Source organism: Poecilia latipinna, unplaced genomic scaffold (assembly GCF_001443285.1).
Source record: "Poecilia latipinna isolate Pla-1442-1.1 unplaced genomic scaffold, P_latipinna-1.0 Scaffold2790, whole genome shotgun sequence".
Taxonomy (NCBI): domain Eukaryota; kingdom Metazoa; phylum Chordata; class Actinopteri; order Cyprinodontiformes; family Poeciliidae; genus Poecilia; species Poecilia latipinna.
Window position 1 is genome coordinate 1 of NW_015115406.1, and position 14,386 is coordinate 14,386.

General features: G+C 40.7%; 1 protein-coding gene across 1 annotated transcript in view; it reads left to right on the forward strand.

Moving 5' to 3' along the window:
- Window positions 1–823: 823 nt before the first annotated feature.
- The window catches only part of LOC106939165 (voltage-dependent R-type calcium channel subunit alpha-1E-like), a gene marked incomplete at its 5' end in the record, with an annotated part of 32,282 nt that continues 18,719 nt past the window's right edge, over window positions 824–14,386 (forward strand). Inside the window, 5 exons of the mRNA XM_015021471.1 lie at window positions 824–907; window positions 7,911–7,989; window positions 8,311–8,432; window positions 12,191–12,478; window positions 12,565–12,715. Coding sequence (XP_014876957.1) covers window positions 824–907; window positions 7,911–7,989; window positions 8,311–8,432; window positions 12,191–12,478; window positions 12,565–12,715 — 724 coding nt within the window. The remainder of the gene's footprint in view (window positions 908–7,910; window positions 7,990–8,310; window positions 8,433–12,190; window positions 12,479–12,564; window positions 12,716–14,386) is intronic.

Consider the following 14,386-nt stretch of genomic DNA (forward strand, 5'->3'; position numbering starts at 1 on the left):
GGGGGGGACATGTCCCCCCCGTCCCCCCCGCTTCCTACGCCTATGCTGACCGGTATGGGGTCCATCAGTTCACAGTTAGCCGGATCATCACAGCATGGACCGATTTTTTCTTTACAGTACTTGGCTTAATGAGGATCTTTATATCGGAGGACCAGAAGCTTAAAATTCTACATGCAGACTTTACAGTCATCCTGGACTGAGCTGAGCCCGTCTTCCCCTCTCCTCCAAAGTGTCGTGTTTTCATCACCAGTAAAGCCAAACAAGTCTGACATTTGAGTAACTGCTGGGAAGTATATTGTATATTCATTGTTCATTTTGTTATCCTGTTTGTACTTCCAATAAAATTGAATCTGTGACTCTGCATTTCACAAACCCGTTCTCCCTTATCTCAATGTTTACATTTTATGAAGTATTTGCATGTAGATTAGGAATTCAAGTGGTATGTAAAACTGCAACACTTTCAAGTAATACCAGCAAAGAAATACGAATATTAAATAATATGTAGTTAGTCAAATAAGTTAATATACTGACTAATGCTGAATAATCTCACTTGACAGAGTTTTGTCATGCTAAATTTGATTTTAATCACCCCAAATTTCTTTTCTAAAGAAAATAAACAATACAGAACATACTTTCAAAAAAGTGGCATTACTTCAATCATCCCTTTCGTGGGTTGAATGGCCTGGAGTATCATGGCCAGGCTAAGAGAATTTTTAATTACAAGAATGCAGTCTTATTAGCAGAATAAAGATGCAATTTTACCAGAACATCTTAGGATACAAGAAGTCATTTTAACGAGGAAAAAACTTATTTACCTTGATCTGTCGAAACCAGCTCAGTAAATGTGAACCACAACACGTTTGTTGTTGTTGTTCAGAAGACGGACATTGCCACCACAACTGGACAGGTAAGCATTGATGCAAGAATAAAACTTCACCACAGCATCCATCCATCCATTTTCTTACACTGTTATCCCACTGGGGTCAGGATGGGTGTTGGTGCCTATCTCCAGCTGTCAATGGGTGAGAGGCAGGGTACGCCACAACATCTTATCCAATTATCACATTTCACTCCCTGAATAATGAGGTTAGGAAACTGGCAGGAATCAAATATCTTTAACATGAGGCTTGTCTGATTGGTGGCTATCTCTACTGATGGTCCTGTAGCAACAAAGCTTATTGGATCCAACAAACTACAGCACTTATGAAACTATGCCACACATTCACTTGCCTAAGACCCAGGGACTTATTGTCATCACAAGTTATATTTTTATTATCTCTGACCAGCACAATTGGATTCATAACTTAATATAATTCTATTTCCTAATCATATGACTGCTTACAATTTGCATGTGAGTTTATTGTAAATAGAAAATATAAATACATAAAATATTATAACTAAAAACATTAAAGAAACTGACTTACAGAAAAATAGCTAACCAAATACATCTGGCCCTTCAAAGCAACACTTTCCTACTGGCCATCTCTGACTAGACACTTGGTGGTCTCTCCATCCTCATGTTTTAATCCTCTCTAGGAGCTGGAGGAATTGCTCTGTTCAGTAATTCCTGCAAGCGCTGTCCTGCTTAAGCTGGACTCTGCTGGTCATACTAGAAATGGGAATTAGGAGAACACCAATTTAAGTTCATAACATAACACAAAAGCATTACATATACTGAACAAAAATATAAACACCCCATGACAACTATTGTTGTCATGTGGAGTTAACAACTGTAAATGAGCATTTGCTGACATTTTATTGTACAAAAGTAATATTTCTTTCGATTTGTGTATAATTTTTAGTCCAACTTGCTGTCAGTGAGCATTACTCAGAGTTGATTTTTTACTCAGTGCATGGATGGGGCATGTCCACTGGGTGATCAGAGAAAATGAGCAACAACTGGACAATCCTTGGACTGGGGACAAGAAAAGGCCGTCCCAAAATATCAAATTTTGTCACAAGTCACAATGCTTCAGATGTCACAAGTTATGCTGGAGCATGGCATTGGCATGTTGGATGCAGGGGTGTCCACCGTAGCAGTAGCTGCATGGCTCAATGTCCACTATCGGACCAAAGGCTGTTTGAGAGTTTCCAACAGACTGGCACTACTGCAAATCGACCTCATCCTCATCGGCCACATGTGACCTCTCCAGCACAAGATCGCCACATCCGGCTCGTCCATCTGCAGGATCGGCTAAGAACAGCGACACACACAGCTGATGAGACTATTAGTCTGCACAACAGACGCATCACACGTCAGACTGTCCATAGCCACATACGAGAAGCCAACATGGTCAAACTCTAATTCCTCAACCTGACCCCTATCATGTTCAAAGGACTATCAATCCACTACAAATGGCCATACTACAATGTTGTCAGTGCTGATATGAAGATAAGTAATTACTGAAAATATATTTTGAGTTTCTATATATAACTAACATAACCCAAATGTTCATAAAACTCTTATATTTTACATGGGGCCTTAATATTTTGTTCAGTGCATAATTTGGAATAAAACTAAATACAAGACTTAAACACACTAACACTAATAAAAAAAAGACAGAAACAAAAAATAAAATAAAGTGAACATTAATGTTTTCACTACATGAGACAAAAATGAGCGACTAATTAAAAACAGGGTTTTTTTGGGGGTTTTTCCGCCTTCTAGCTCTCGGTGAAGGCGGACACATTTTTCCTCTGCTCCCCTCCAAACTCATTCTCACCATGCTTACTGTCATGATCGTGTTTCTGTGTATTTGTTTTTGGAGTTTTTTGTGTTCAGTTTGCTCCCTGTGTCTCTGTCTCTGCGTCTTACCCGTTGATTGTTCCCAGGTGTGTCTCATCCCCTTGATTACCCCGTGTGTATTTTAACTCTCTTGTCGGATCCTCATCTAAAGTCTGTTTCCCTGTGCCGCCTCTGTTGGACTTTATCATTAAAACAAATCATCTTCATCTACACCTGGGTCCTGCGCCTTCCCTCACCAAAAACCTTGAATCATGACACTTGCTCTGTTTTTGTGTTGCTTTTTTGGAGCCTTTCTTTGCACATCCTCCGGATCTACAAATTATGGAATTGATAAAGTGGTCTCTCAATGCTATTGATCACATTTTCTCAACAAGAAGACTGGGCATGGGAGAACACACTTGTCCTGCCGGACCACCCCTGGAGGGATACATCCTGGATTTATTTGGATTCATGATAACAGAATTTCTGCTGTTTGGAGTTGGCGGATACCTGGCATATTGGCAAATTTATGATGGATTGGGCCAACTAGTGAACACTCAGACTGTCATGCTGCGAGACAGAAGCTCAAGTTGGATGCGATTCTTTCGCAGGCAAACTTTGGATGCTAAAACTCACTAGCGGGATGGAATCTTTCTTGGAGAAGTTGCTAGTTCCGGCCCTGTAGGAACAACCACACTAATTTGGATGATTGGAATTAACAGAGATTTACCGGTTGAGACGCCCTAGCGTCAACAAACATTACAACAGAATAAAACAGCCGATGGAAATTTTAAGTCTGCCCGATCGGATCTAAAGAGAATTTGTCTATTCTGAATTTGGCTCCCTTGTGTCAGCCTCGATTTGCTGGCCTACTTGAATCTCCTGGACTTTATATAAACAAACTTCTCCTTCCCACACCCTCACACCTCCTGAAGTCTCCTGTGAGATCTTATGGCTGAACTCTCAAGGACTTGCTCTTAGATAATACCACGTTTGGGAGAACAGGCTGTAATGAGACATTGGCTAATCTGCAAGCACTTCATAATTACAGACAAACACACTCCCTGATCTCAACTTCTTTGCCAGCATATCTTTGTATGCTGGCAAACAAAGATATGTTGTTTGCCAGCATACAAAGATATGCAATAAATGATTTGTCATTTTTTGCCCTGTCTGTCTAGTTTATTATTACTTTTAGAAATTGTGGAGCATGAATATTTAGCTTATTATTGTCCAGAGAAACTCCTTCTAGCTTATAAATGAATGGGTACTTATACTTGTAACAGGAACATCTAGTTTATATATTCATTCATCCCAGAACAGGAATTAAACCTATAGTAGAACAAAAGATCTAGAGGATTTCATTCAACCCAGGAATTAGAATTAGAACACACTTAGAATCCAGAGAAACCCCTACTAGTTTATAAATCACAGACTACTTATTCTTAAACACGGGGTTATAGTTTTTTCTTTTTTCTTCTTTTTTCTTCTTCTTTTGCTCTTCTTTTGGTTTGTTGTTTTGTTGTATTCCAAAAGTTTTGACCACAATTTTATTTTTTTAAATTGAGATTAGGTTTTGTTTGAATAATTGTAAAACAAATTTACCTCCATACATTTATGCATATATTAATAGTAGATACCTTAAAGTGGGTGCCAAAAACATAAAACAACAAAAATATTGACATTATAATCCAATATTACATAAGGGTAATAAAGGTATTTCAATCTTTGATCTCAGTAACTGGTGTGCATCATATTGGACGAATTCCTCCTTTGGTTTTACTGTTTACTGTTTTACTGTTTAAATGTGGATCCATGCATCTTTCCTGTCAAGCTTAAAGATTTCATCTTATCAATCTGCAGATCAGCAACAATTTTCTGCCCATAACGCAGTGCTGTAGGGCAACATGAAAATATGTTTAATTATTCAGAAGTTGATCTGGGTTTCTTTCTGGAACATTGCAAATTAATTCAATTCTGTGGTAATGTTTGTTGGGTGGACTCATGAGTGGTGAGTAAAAACCCTCTTAGATTCCAGCTGTGCAAAACTTGATTGATTGCTCAGAGTTCAAACTCTTTATATATAAAAAAACTTTCATCATTCCAGACAGCCTATGAAATTAATGCTTTAATTGCTGTCTTTTACCTTAAAAATAAGACCCACCTACACTCAAAGATTATTCCATCGAACATTTTTTTCTAACTTCATATTCAATCTAGCTGCTGATCCGAAAGACTCGCATATATATAATGATCATTTTACAAATCATTTGAATGAATCATGAAGTGCAATGTTTAATTGTGATATGCAGTTACGCTGCAAGATTAGATAAAATCATCTTTGCAGATGACTCAAATGAACACAAATCTTCAGGATTCTCAAACCTTTACATAATCATGTTTCCCTGAAGGATGAACTGTAGTTTTCAGTGCAATCAGATTCCATCTAATGTTACGTTCAGGCTGAGCTTTTCCTCTACACAAAAAGCCGTAGAGAAACTGTGGATGTTCCAGGTGAAACACTAGCTACATTGCTGATCAGCACAACAGGAAAAAACTATGTACACCCTTGCAGCTTCCATAGCTTTTAAGAGTAAAACTAAAAGTGTAGTCCTTTCTTTCTTTCTTTCTTTCTTTCTTTCTTTCTTTCTTTCTTTCTTTCTTTCTTTCTTTCTTTCTTTCTTTCTTTATTTCTTTCTTTCTTTCTTTCTTTCTTTCTTTCTCTCTCTCTCCCTCCCTTCACTTATCTGGAGTTGGGTAGCAGTATAAGTAGGGAGACTTCCCTCTCCCCAGTTACTTGGGCCAGCTCCTCTGGGGAAACCCCAAGGCGTTCCAAGGCCAGCCAAGAAACATAGTCCCTCCATTGTGTGTCCTGGGTCATACAGGAGGGACCCAGGGTCGTGCCTGGAACACCTCACTAGGGAGGCGTCAAGAAGGCATCCTAACTAGATGCCAAATTCACCTCAACTGGCTCCTCTTGACATGCAGAAGCAGTGGCTCTACTCTGAGTCCCTCCCAGATGACCAAGCTTCTCACCCTATCTCTAAGGGAGAGCCCAGCCACCCTACAGAGAAAGCTCATTTCAGCTGCTGTATCCATGTCCTTGTTCTTTTGGTCATGACTCAAAGCTCATAACAATAGATAAGGGTAGGAAGGTACATTGACCGGTAAAACAGGAGCTTCACTTTTTGACTCAGCTCTCTCATCACCACGAGAAACCGGTACAGCGCCTGCTTCACTGCAGACACTGCACCAATCCGTCTTTCGATCTCCCACTCCATTTTTCCCTCATTCGTGGACAAGATCCCCAGATACTCAAACTCCTCCTCTTGGGGCAGGACATCCCCCCCAGGATGTCCCAGAGAACGCACTCTACCCTTTTCCAGTTCCTTGGATTTGGAGGCACTGATCCTCATCCCGGCAGCTTCACACTCGGCTGTGAACCGCTCCAGTGAAAGCTACTGGAGATCACGGCCTGATGAAGCCAACAGGACCACATCATCCACAAAAAGCAGAGATGCGACCCTAAGGCCACCAAAATGGATCCCCTCAACACCTCGGCTGCACCTGGAAATTTTGTCCATGAAAGTAATTAACAGAAGCAGTGACAAAGGGCAGCTTTGGCGGAGTCCAACTCTCACCGGAAATGAGCCAAATTTACTGCAGGCAATGTGGACTAGACTGTGGCACTGGTCATACAGAGACCTATAGCAACCTTTATCAAAGGGCCTGGTACCCCATGCCTCCGGAGAACCCCCCACAGCGCTCCCCAAGGGATATGGTGGAATGCCTTCTCCAAGTCCACATGTTCACATGTAGACTGGTTGGGCAAACTCCCACGGACCCTCCAGGACCACGCTGAGAGCCGGTCCAGTGTTCCACGACCAGGACAAAAATCACACTTCTGTTCCTGAATCCATAGTTCAACTATCCGACGGACCCTCCTCTCTAGGACCCTTGAATAGACCTTGCTACGGAGGCTTAAGAGTGTGACCCCTCTGTAATTGGAACACACTACCAACCCAGTCTGCCAGTCCAGGGGAACTGCCCCCAATGTCCATGCAATATTGCAGATTTGGGTCAGCCAACCCAACCCTACAATATCCAGAGCTTTAAGGAACTCCGAGTGAATTTCATCCACCTCTGCAGCCCTGCCACCAAGGAGCTCTTTGATCACCTCAACACCAGAGATTGAAGAGCCCGTTCAAAAGTCGCCAGGCTCCACTTCCTCAATGGAAGGCATGTTGATGGGACTGAGAAGGTCTCCAAAGTATTCTGTGTTAGGTTGATTGAAAGGCTGCGGTGGGAAGTGCACAAATAACTGCAAACCTCAACAAACTGAGGCACACAGAAAGTGACTGCTGAGACTTTGTGCTACTGAAAGTGCTTCCACAACTGTTGACTGGATTAGGTCAAATTGGGATTTGATCCGACACTGGCTGCTAAATTTGTTATATCTAAGAAAATGAATGCCTTATTAACTGTTAAGAAGCGGGTAAAATTGAAACGTATTAAAAGATAAGATTATAAATCTATTTTAGATATAGCTAAGCTGCTGTCCAGACTGTTTTTTGTCTTTCTCCAAAATTAGATGAGAACTTATGAAGCTTCTGCAGGAGTCCTCCATGCAGGTATTCCAACTCATCAGTGAGGCTCACTAGTGCGTGTCATTTTATCCATGATCCCTTCCTGCCTGCTCATGCGCAACAATTTCTTTGAAGTACCTCATTGCTGTGAGGGATCAGTCCCTGCTTTTTGCTGAGGTGTCCGAGTATCTTCTTCTTCCTCCACCCCCCTCCACTTCATATGTCAGTTTTTCTATTACCTGATTAAACATCTCCACCCCTCCTCTGATGAGGCACAGCAAATCACGAGTGAATTGCATTAGAATGAACAAGCAACTTTGAAGTTCATCAGGGCTGGATCCAGGTTCTGACTGTGCATTTATGTTTTCGTTAAAATGAAATCTGACTCTACTCCAGGTGTTTTTGATGTCTCCTGTTGGCTTTTAAAGAAGTCCTAAGCATCAGCTGAAAAAGGCTTAGGGGCCTTTGCATTCTGCTTTATTTCTATATTTGTTGGCATGTTTACATCTTTCGCTCTCTTGATGTTTGCTGTTCATGTCTCACTTTCTGTGTGTCATATACCTTATATATCTGTTTGTGCGTCATGTGTCCGTCTATAGGTGGGGAATCTGGGTCTGCTCTTCATGTTGCTGTTCTTCATCTATGCAGCTCTGGGAGTTGAGCTCTTTGGAAAACTGGGTTAGTGTGTGTGTGTGTGTGTGTGTGTGTGTGTGTGTGTGTGTGTGTGTGTGTGTGTGTGTGTGTGTGTGAATTTGTCTGTGAGTGCACGTGAGTGTGTGCATGAATATAAAGCCGGTGTTGAATCGATAATGAGAGTGTGCCTCAGCTGACACTGGTGTCATTTCTGTGGATTGCATAACAAGAACAAATTTTTGTTGACTTGCAAACATTAATTATGACAATCAGAGCTCCAATTTACAAAAAACTAATTTTCTTCTCCCTCCTTTCTCCACTTTCCCACATTTATCACCTGTAATGTTTTTTTTCGTCCTCTTTTAGAGTGTTCAGACGAGAACCCTTGTGAGGGTCTTAGTCGGCACGCCACCTTTGACAACTTTGGCATGGCTTTCCTCACACTCTTCAGGGTTTCCACTGGAGACAACTGGAATGGGATTATGAAGGTTAGATCTCTTTGCCCCTTTAAGGATTTAGGATAAAATGCAGAGTGCATGATTTGTGCCCATGCACATTTCTGAAAGTGAGGCAGGCGGTGCATTATGCAGAGAGCACATCACTGTTTTTATGACAAAATAGGAGTTGCTGACATTAAAGCATGGATAACTCCTCTGTGACAGACACACACTGGAGTTCATGTTCAGTTCACCATCTCCCCCTGTTGGAGAAGGCTTGTAGCATGTCACTGTTCTTTAATACCCGTTTATCTATCTCAACTTAGAATATTGTAAAGATTTTATTTATTTTAGTAAAATAATCAAAAATGTAAAACTCCTATGTTGACTGACACACACCAACAAATTTCAGGCGCTTACATCAGTTAATTCTGATCATCATCCGAGAACAAAAATCCAAAATCTGCTTAAAATATGACAATATGAAAATATGAAAGTTAAAATATGACATAGGTCTCGGTCTCACACAATGATAGGGATGGCTGGAGATTTGAAAGTCAAAGACAAAACCCACAAGGAGAATACACCATAAAAAGGCCATTGTTACAGACGTGGGCTTTTTGAAGAGTGCTACATTGAAATCTATTAATGGAAAGTTGAATGAAAAAAAAAACAATGTGGTAGAAAAAGGTGCAAAATTATAGCTGCAGCCTTAAGATGATTGTGAAGCAGTGCTGTAAGAGTTTAAGAGAGAATTGTGCAACAATAGGTTTGGTTTGGCTGTATAATTAACTATTACATGCCAAACACAGTCATCAACAAACTCTCTTTGTTGTTAAGACAGACCCGCCAAAGAGGATATTAATTAATATTAAAATTACCAGGTAACTTCCTAATGATCATGAATTAATAACCAAATGTTCTGTCTCTGCTAATAACTGTTCTATGAATACTTGCCTTGTGGTGTTACAAAAAAATAGATGGAGTGAATTTACGCAATGAGGGTCTCAATTAGCAACCCCTGCATAATATGTATAGAATGCACAAGAAACTTTTTTCCAAAATAAAATAATTTATTTACAAAATACTCTAACGTCAAGTAAAATACTTCAGTAAATAAACTCCTTAAGAAAGCAAGCAACACAACAAAGTAAAAATGAAAAGAATGATGAAAACTAATAAGCTACAGCAAAAAATGGAGAAAAAAGCACAGCTGCATGCTGTTCAAGCAACCACTTCCCAGTGCAAAGCAGAAGAGAAATAATAATAAAATTGTATTTAAAAATAATTTGCTGGATTAGAAATCATCCATCCATCTATCCATCCATTTTCTAACACCCTTGTCCCTAATGGAGTCAGGACAGTTGCTGGTGCCTATCTCCAGCTAACATTCCGGGCGAGAGGCGGGGTCACCCTGGACAGGTCGCCAGTCTGTCACAGGGCAGATTAGAAATCAATACATTTAATAATTGTCTAAATTGGATAGCAGTCTAATTTGGACAATCAAATGCTTGAAATGTTTATGGATGGTAAGCAAACAGCAGCTTTGATTGTGTCATACCTGGGATAAGCGGTTCAGCCTAACAAGAAAGTTGTCTTGAGGGCGATATTTGGCAACTCTCTAAAGTCCCACATGTACCTCTAAGTACCATTAATACCACTTTTAATGTGCTTATGATCACTGTAACGTCCCACAAGCACTGCAGAATTGATGTCATCTTAGCATTAGCAGAGCTTTACAACTATAACTGAGGTAATTGAGACACAATTCAACCTATGAATAAGCGCGTTTTTTTATGCGGGTTAGTGAGAGGAAAGGAAGAAAAACACCAATAAAATTGTGTTTTTCTTCACTTTACACCTTTCTGGAGTAAAGTGACTCTTTAATGTACCATCTGATTGGACTGGTGAATGCAAGCAGCACACTGAGCTGGAGATAGAGACAACACTGACATACAGTCTTGTCTCAGATTAGTAGAGAAGTCTCTTTGTTGATGTAATTAGAGACACAATTTCTTCTTAGGGAATCTATAATTCTTTCAGATTCTTTTCTACAGGAGATGAGACAAACCAGGATCAGAGTTTTGGCTGACTATGCAAGCAACAGACTGTAATTAACTTTGAATCCAAGGTTTCTTCGAAGATGCTGTCTTTTACTCAGCCAGTGAGGTCCAGAGTCATTGGCATGTTCTCTGCTGGTCAGAGGTTGCTGCAAGTAAAGAGGAAGAAATTTAGCTCTGTTCATGTTTTATACCTCTATAACAAATAGGGATTCCAGCTGTCACTCATCCTACCTTGGAGTTGTCATAAAAGTGGGTTAATGATGTGCATTCTGGGATTCTGAGTTTTTACCAGTCTCTTTGGTTCTCTGTAGCCCTTTTTGCACTTGAGGGTCTAGCCTGGCCCAGCCCTGCTCCATTCGACCCGGTCCCATTGGTCCTATAGCCCTGGTCGTTTTGAATTGAGCGGGATCGTCAAGCTACCGAGGCGATCTCCCCAGTGACCGCAGAACAGTTTCTTTCTTGGGTCTCCCATCCAGCTCCTACTATATGCGCTTGTCAGCAAGTAAGCTGAGGGAAACATTTACCACAGCTTTACATTTAACCAAAAAAAAAAAAAAAATCTCATCGGAGTGTGGTCTCTGAGCTGGACTCGCGGCCAGCTGAAATACCGCTGCGACTTGCGGGATTTTGATGTCAGATGCGAAAATCCCGTCGTTTACAGCCTTACCGACTTCAATTGGAGAAATGTTATTTACATTTAGCATTAAATTAAAATATTTGGCGGAAGAGGCGATTGTAATCCCAGTCAGTGTAACACAGAGCGGAGATTCATCATTCAGATCAACATCAAAACCCTGAGATTATGATTATGTTCAACTGATACAGACCAGGAATTTGAGATATTCATTCTAGATACCGCAGATAAATAGCTCATAATTTAGGTACAAACATAACATTTTATTATTTATATCCAGACTATAGTGGATATAGTGATATAGTGAGTGGTCCCACTATAGTCAAAGGAGAATAAAAATACAATTGAATATTCTGTTACTATTATCATTTAAAATCTTACGGTTAAGAATAGATTATGACGGCAATATTTTGACAACACATTTTAAAATGACAGACGTTCATCTGACCCAGAGATCTGGAAGACGATTCGTCTTTGTCCCGCCCCCGCAGCCCATGCACCAATCAACGGCTAACTCCAAACCAGCCCGGTCTGGCCGGCCCTATTGGAACCGCAGCTCTTATGATCAGTAGGGGGGATCATGACAGAAAATAATTGAGAAACACTGCTCTAAGGTGTGTTGAAGCAAGCTGCATAAAATCAAGCTCCTCTGCCTTCTTTCTATCTAGAAACAACCAATCAGAGCCAGGAATTATGTGTTTCATAACATAATGTCACAGCATGGTGACAGTTTTATCAATTATGTAAAAAAAACAAACATAATTTTCATAAAAGTTACACATTGCACTTTTAAAGCAACCTGGACTTCATTAACACCTCTGTGACCTCCTTTATGCCACGCTGAGTTGATTCAGTAAGACAGTCCAAAACAAATATTGCATGCAAATATTTGGGCATACTTTTCATTAGGTTAACATTGCTGTATTAAAAATAAAAATAAAAATTCGGTTTTGTGTATTATTTGTTCAAATATATCAACATGTTTAATTAATTTATATAACATGAGCTTACTATTTTGAATTACTAAAATATATGTCTCGATCTATTTTTTTATTGAGATGGACCTCAGTTTATTTCATTATCCTCTCCTTCTTTCTCACCTCCTTGTTCAGGACACACTGCGAGAGTGCCGCCCAAACGATCGCCACTGCCTCAACTATCTGCCCTTGATCTCCCCTGTCTACTTTGTTACCTTTGTCCTCACGGCCCAGTTTGTTTTGGTCAACGTGGTGGTCGCCGTTCTGATGAAACACCTGGAAGAAAGCAACAAGGAGGCTCAGATGGAGGAGATGGAGGAGAGGAGAGAGATGGAGGAGAGGAAAGAGAAGGAGAGGGAGGAGGTGGCCCGGCGCCTCAGCTGCACATCTGAGTTGGAGATGAACATGGGCACACCTGTCCAGGTAACATCCATGTTCCCTGGATGTAGTTGGTGAAAGAAATTGGGGGTGGTAGTTACAATGACAGAGGCATTGATCTCATCGGCCAGGTACAAATGGAAGACAAGGAGTGTTCCCATGGAAACCTGAGGAAAATGGGACGAATGCTGTCGCTCCCCAACGACACTTGTGTCCCACCTCTCAGATTCTCCTCTTACACTCCCATTGGGCATGAGTCCGTTTGCAGCTACAGCTACTCAGGTAATTAGTTTTTTTTATGGCAACCTAATTTGTGAAAGAGCTTTTAGAGGCCTCCAGCCACTACAAGGACTGCTTCCAAGATTATTGCTTCTGTAAACAGCTTAGATGTAATGTTGTGTAATAGGAAAGACCATCATTGCAGCCATAAAGAGGCATTTAAGAGATGTTTAAGATTCAGGACACAATATTCATATTTATTCCATCTAAATTTATATTTCATTAAATAAATTTCAGAAGCCTGGGTTGTTTTTGTGTTTTGATTATTTAATAATAATAATTATCTTTATTGTCATTATAAAACCATGCAATGGTTTACATAGGTTATAATGAAATTAATAAAAATACTGCTTCAGGGTATTTAATGCCCTTATGCCCTTTAATGCCCTACCAGGTTTAAACTGTTCTTCAGTCTGTTTGTTGCTTTAATGCTCCTGTACCTGCAGCCAAATGGCAGCAACTGGAACAAATTGTGACCGGGGTGTGAGGAGTCTTTTAAATATTCTTGGCTTTCCTGAGGCAGCAGGACCTGTGGAGATCTTCAAGAGAAGGCAGAGAGCAGCCAATGGTCTTCTCAGCAGATTTTATGATTCTCTGGAGAGTCTTCCTCTGTGCTGCTGTGCAGCTGGGGAACCACACACGGAGACAATAGCAGATGATGCTTTCAATAGAGCATTGATAGAAGGACACCAGCAGTTTTTGAGAAATATTGTTTATCCTCAGGACTCTCAGGAAATAGAGTCTCTGTCTCTGCTGGACCTTCTTTGCCAGTTCAGCTGTGTTTACATCCCAGGCCAGGTTATCCATTATGTGAACTCCCAGGAAACGGAAGTTTGACACCCTCTCCACAGGCTCGCCGCAGATGTTTAGTGGTTGAATGTCTCTTTTAATTCTCCTAAAATCCAGTATGATCTCCTTGGTCTTGGCTGTGTTTAGGATCAAGTTGTTGTCAGTGCACCATTCTGTCAGTCGCTCCACTTCGTTCCTGTAGGCAGACTCATCGTCCCCTGAGATGAGGCCCACTACAGTTGTATCATCTGCAAATTTAATGAGGGTGGTACTTTGAAGAACTGAAACACAATCGTGTGTGTACAGCGTAAAGAACAGAGGGCTCAGCACACAGCCTTGAGGAGAGCCAGTACTGATGTTGATGGATGAAGAGGTATGGGGGTCCATTCTGACTTTGTTTGTGATTCGTCAGGAAGTCCTTAATCCAGCAACAGGTGGAAGAGGGGATTCCCAGGTCTGCCAGTTTACACACTCAGGGGCGCTGCCAGGAATCGTGGGCCCCGTGACAAAAAATTTGATTGGGCCCCCCGCGCAGCTGCTGTTACAATTTTTTGAGTCTATTTGACCCATAAAAAAGTCACAATTTTAAAGGCTTGCATCTGCCTTGCTTTCTTTGGTTCAATACTGATAATTAGCACAATATTTACTGCTCATGAATTTAACATCCAACAGTCCACATACAGTTTGCAAGTAGGTTGCTTACATTTTTTTTTATTAGTTTTAGATACTGAAATGTCTCTCCATGAGCAACAGTCAAAAGCAACGTGCAACTACACATGAAGCAATCCAGACTTCTCCAAAATGCTGTGTAGTTGCATTTTATTCAAGCTGCAGTACATAACTTTAATAAAAAATATGTTTTCTCCACATTTGTTAAAGCTGTCA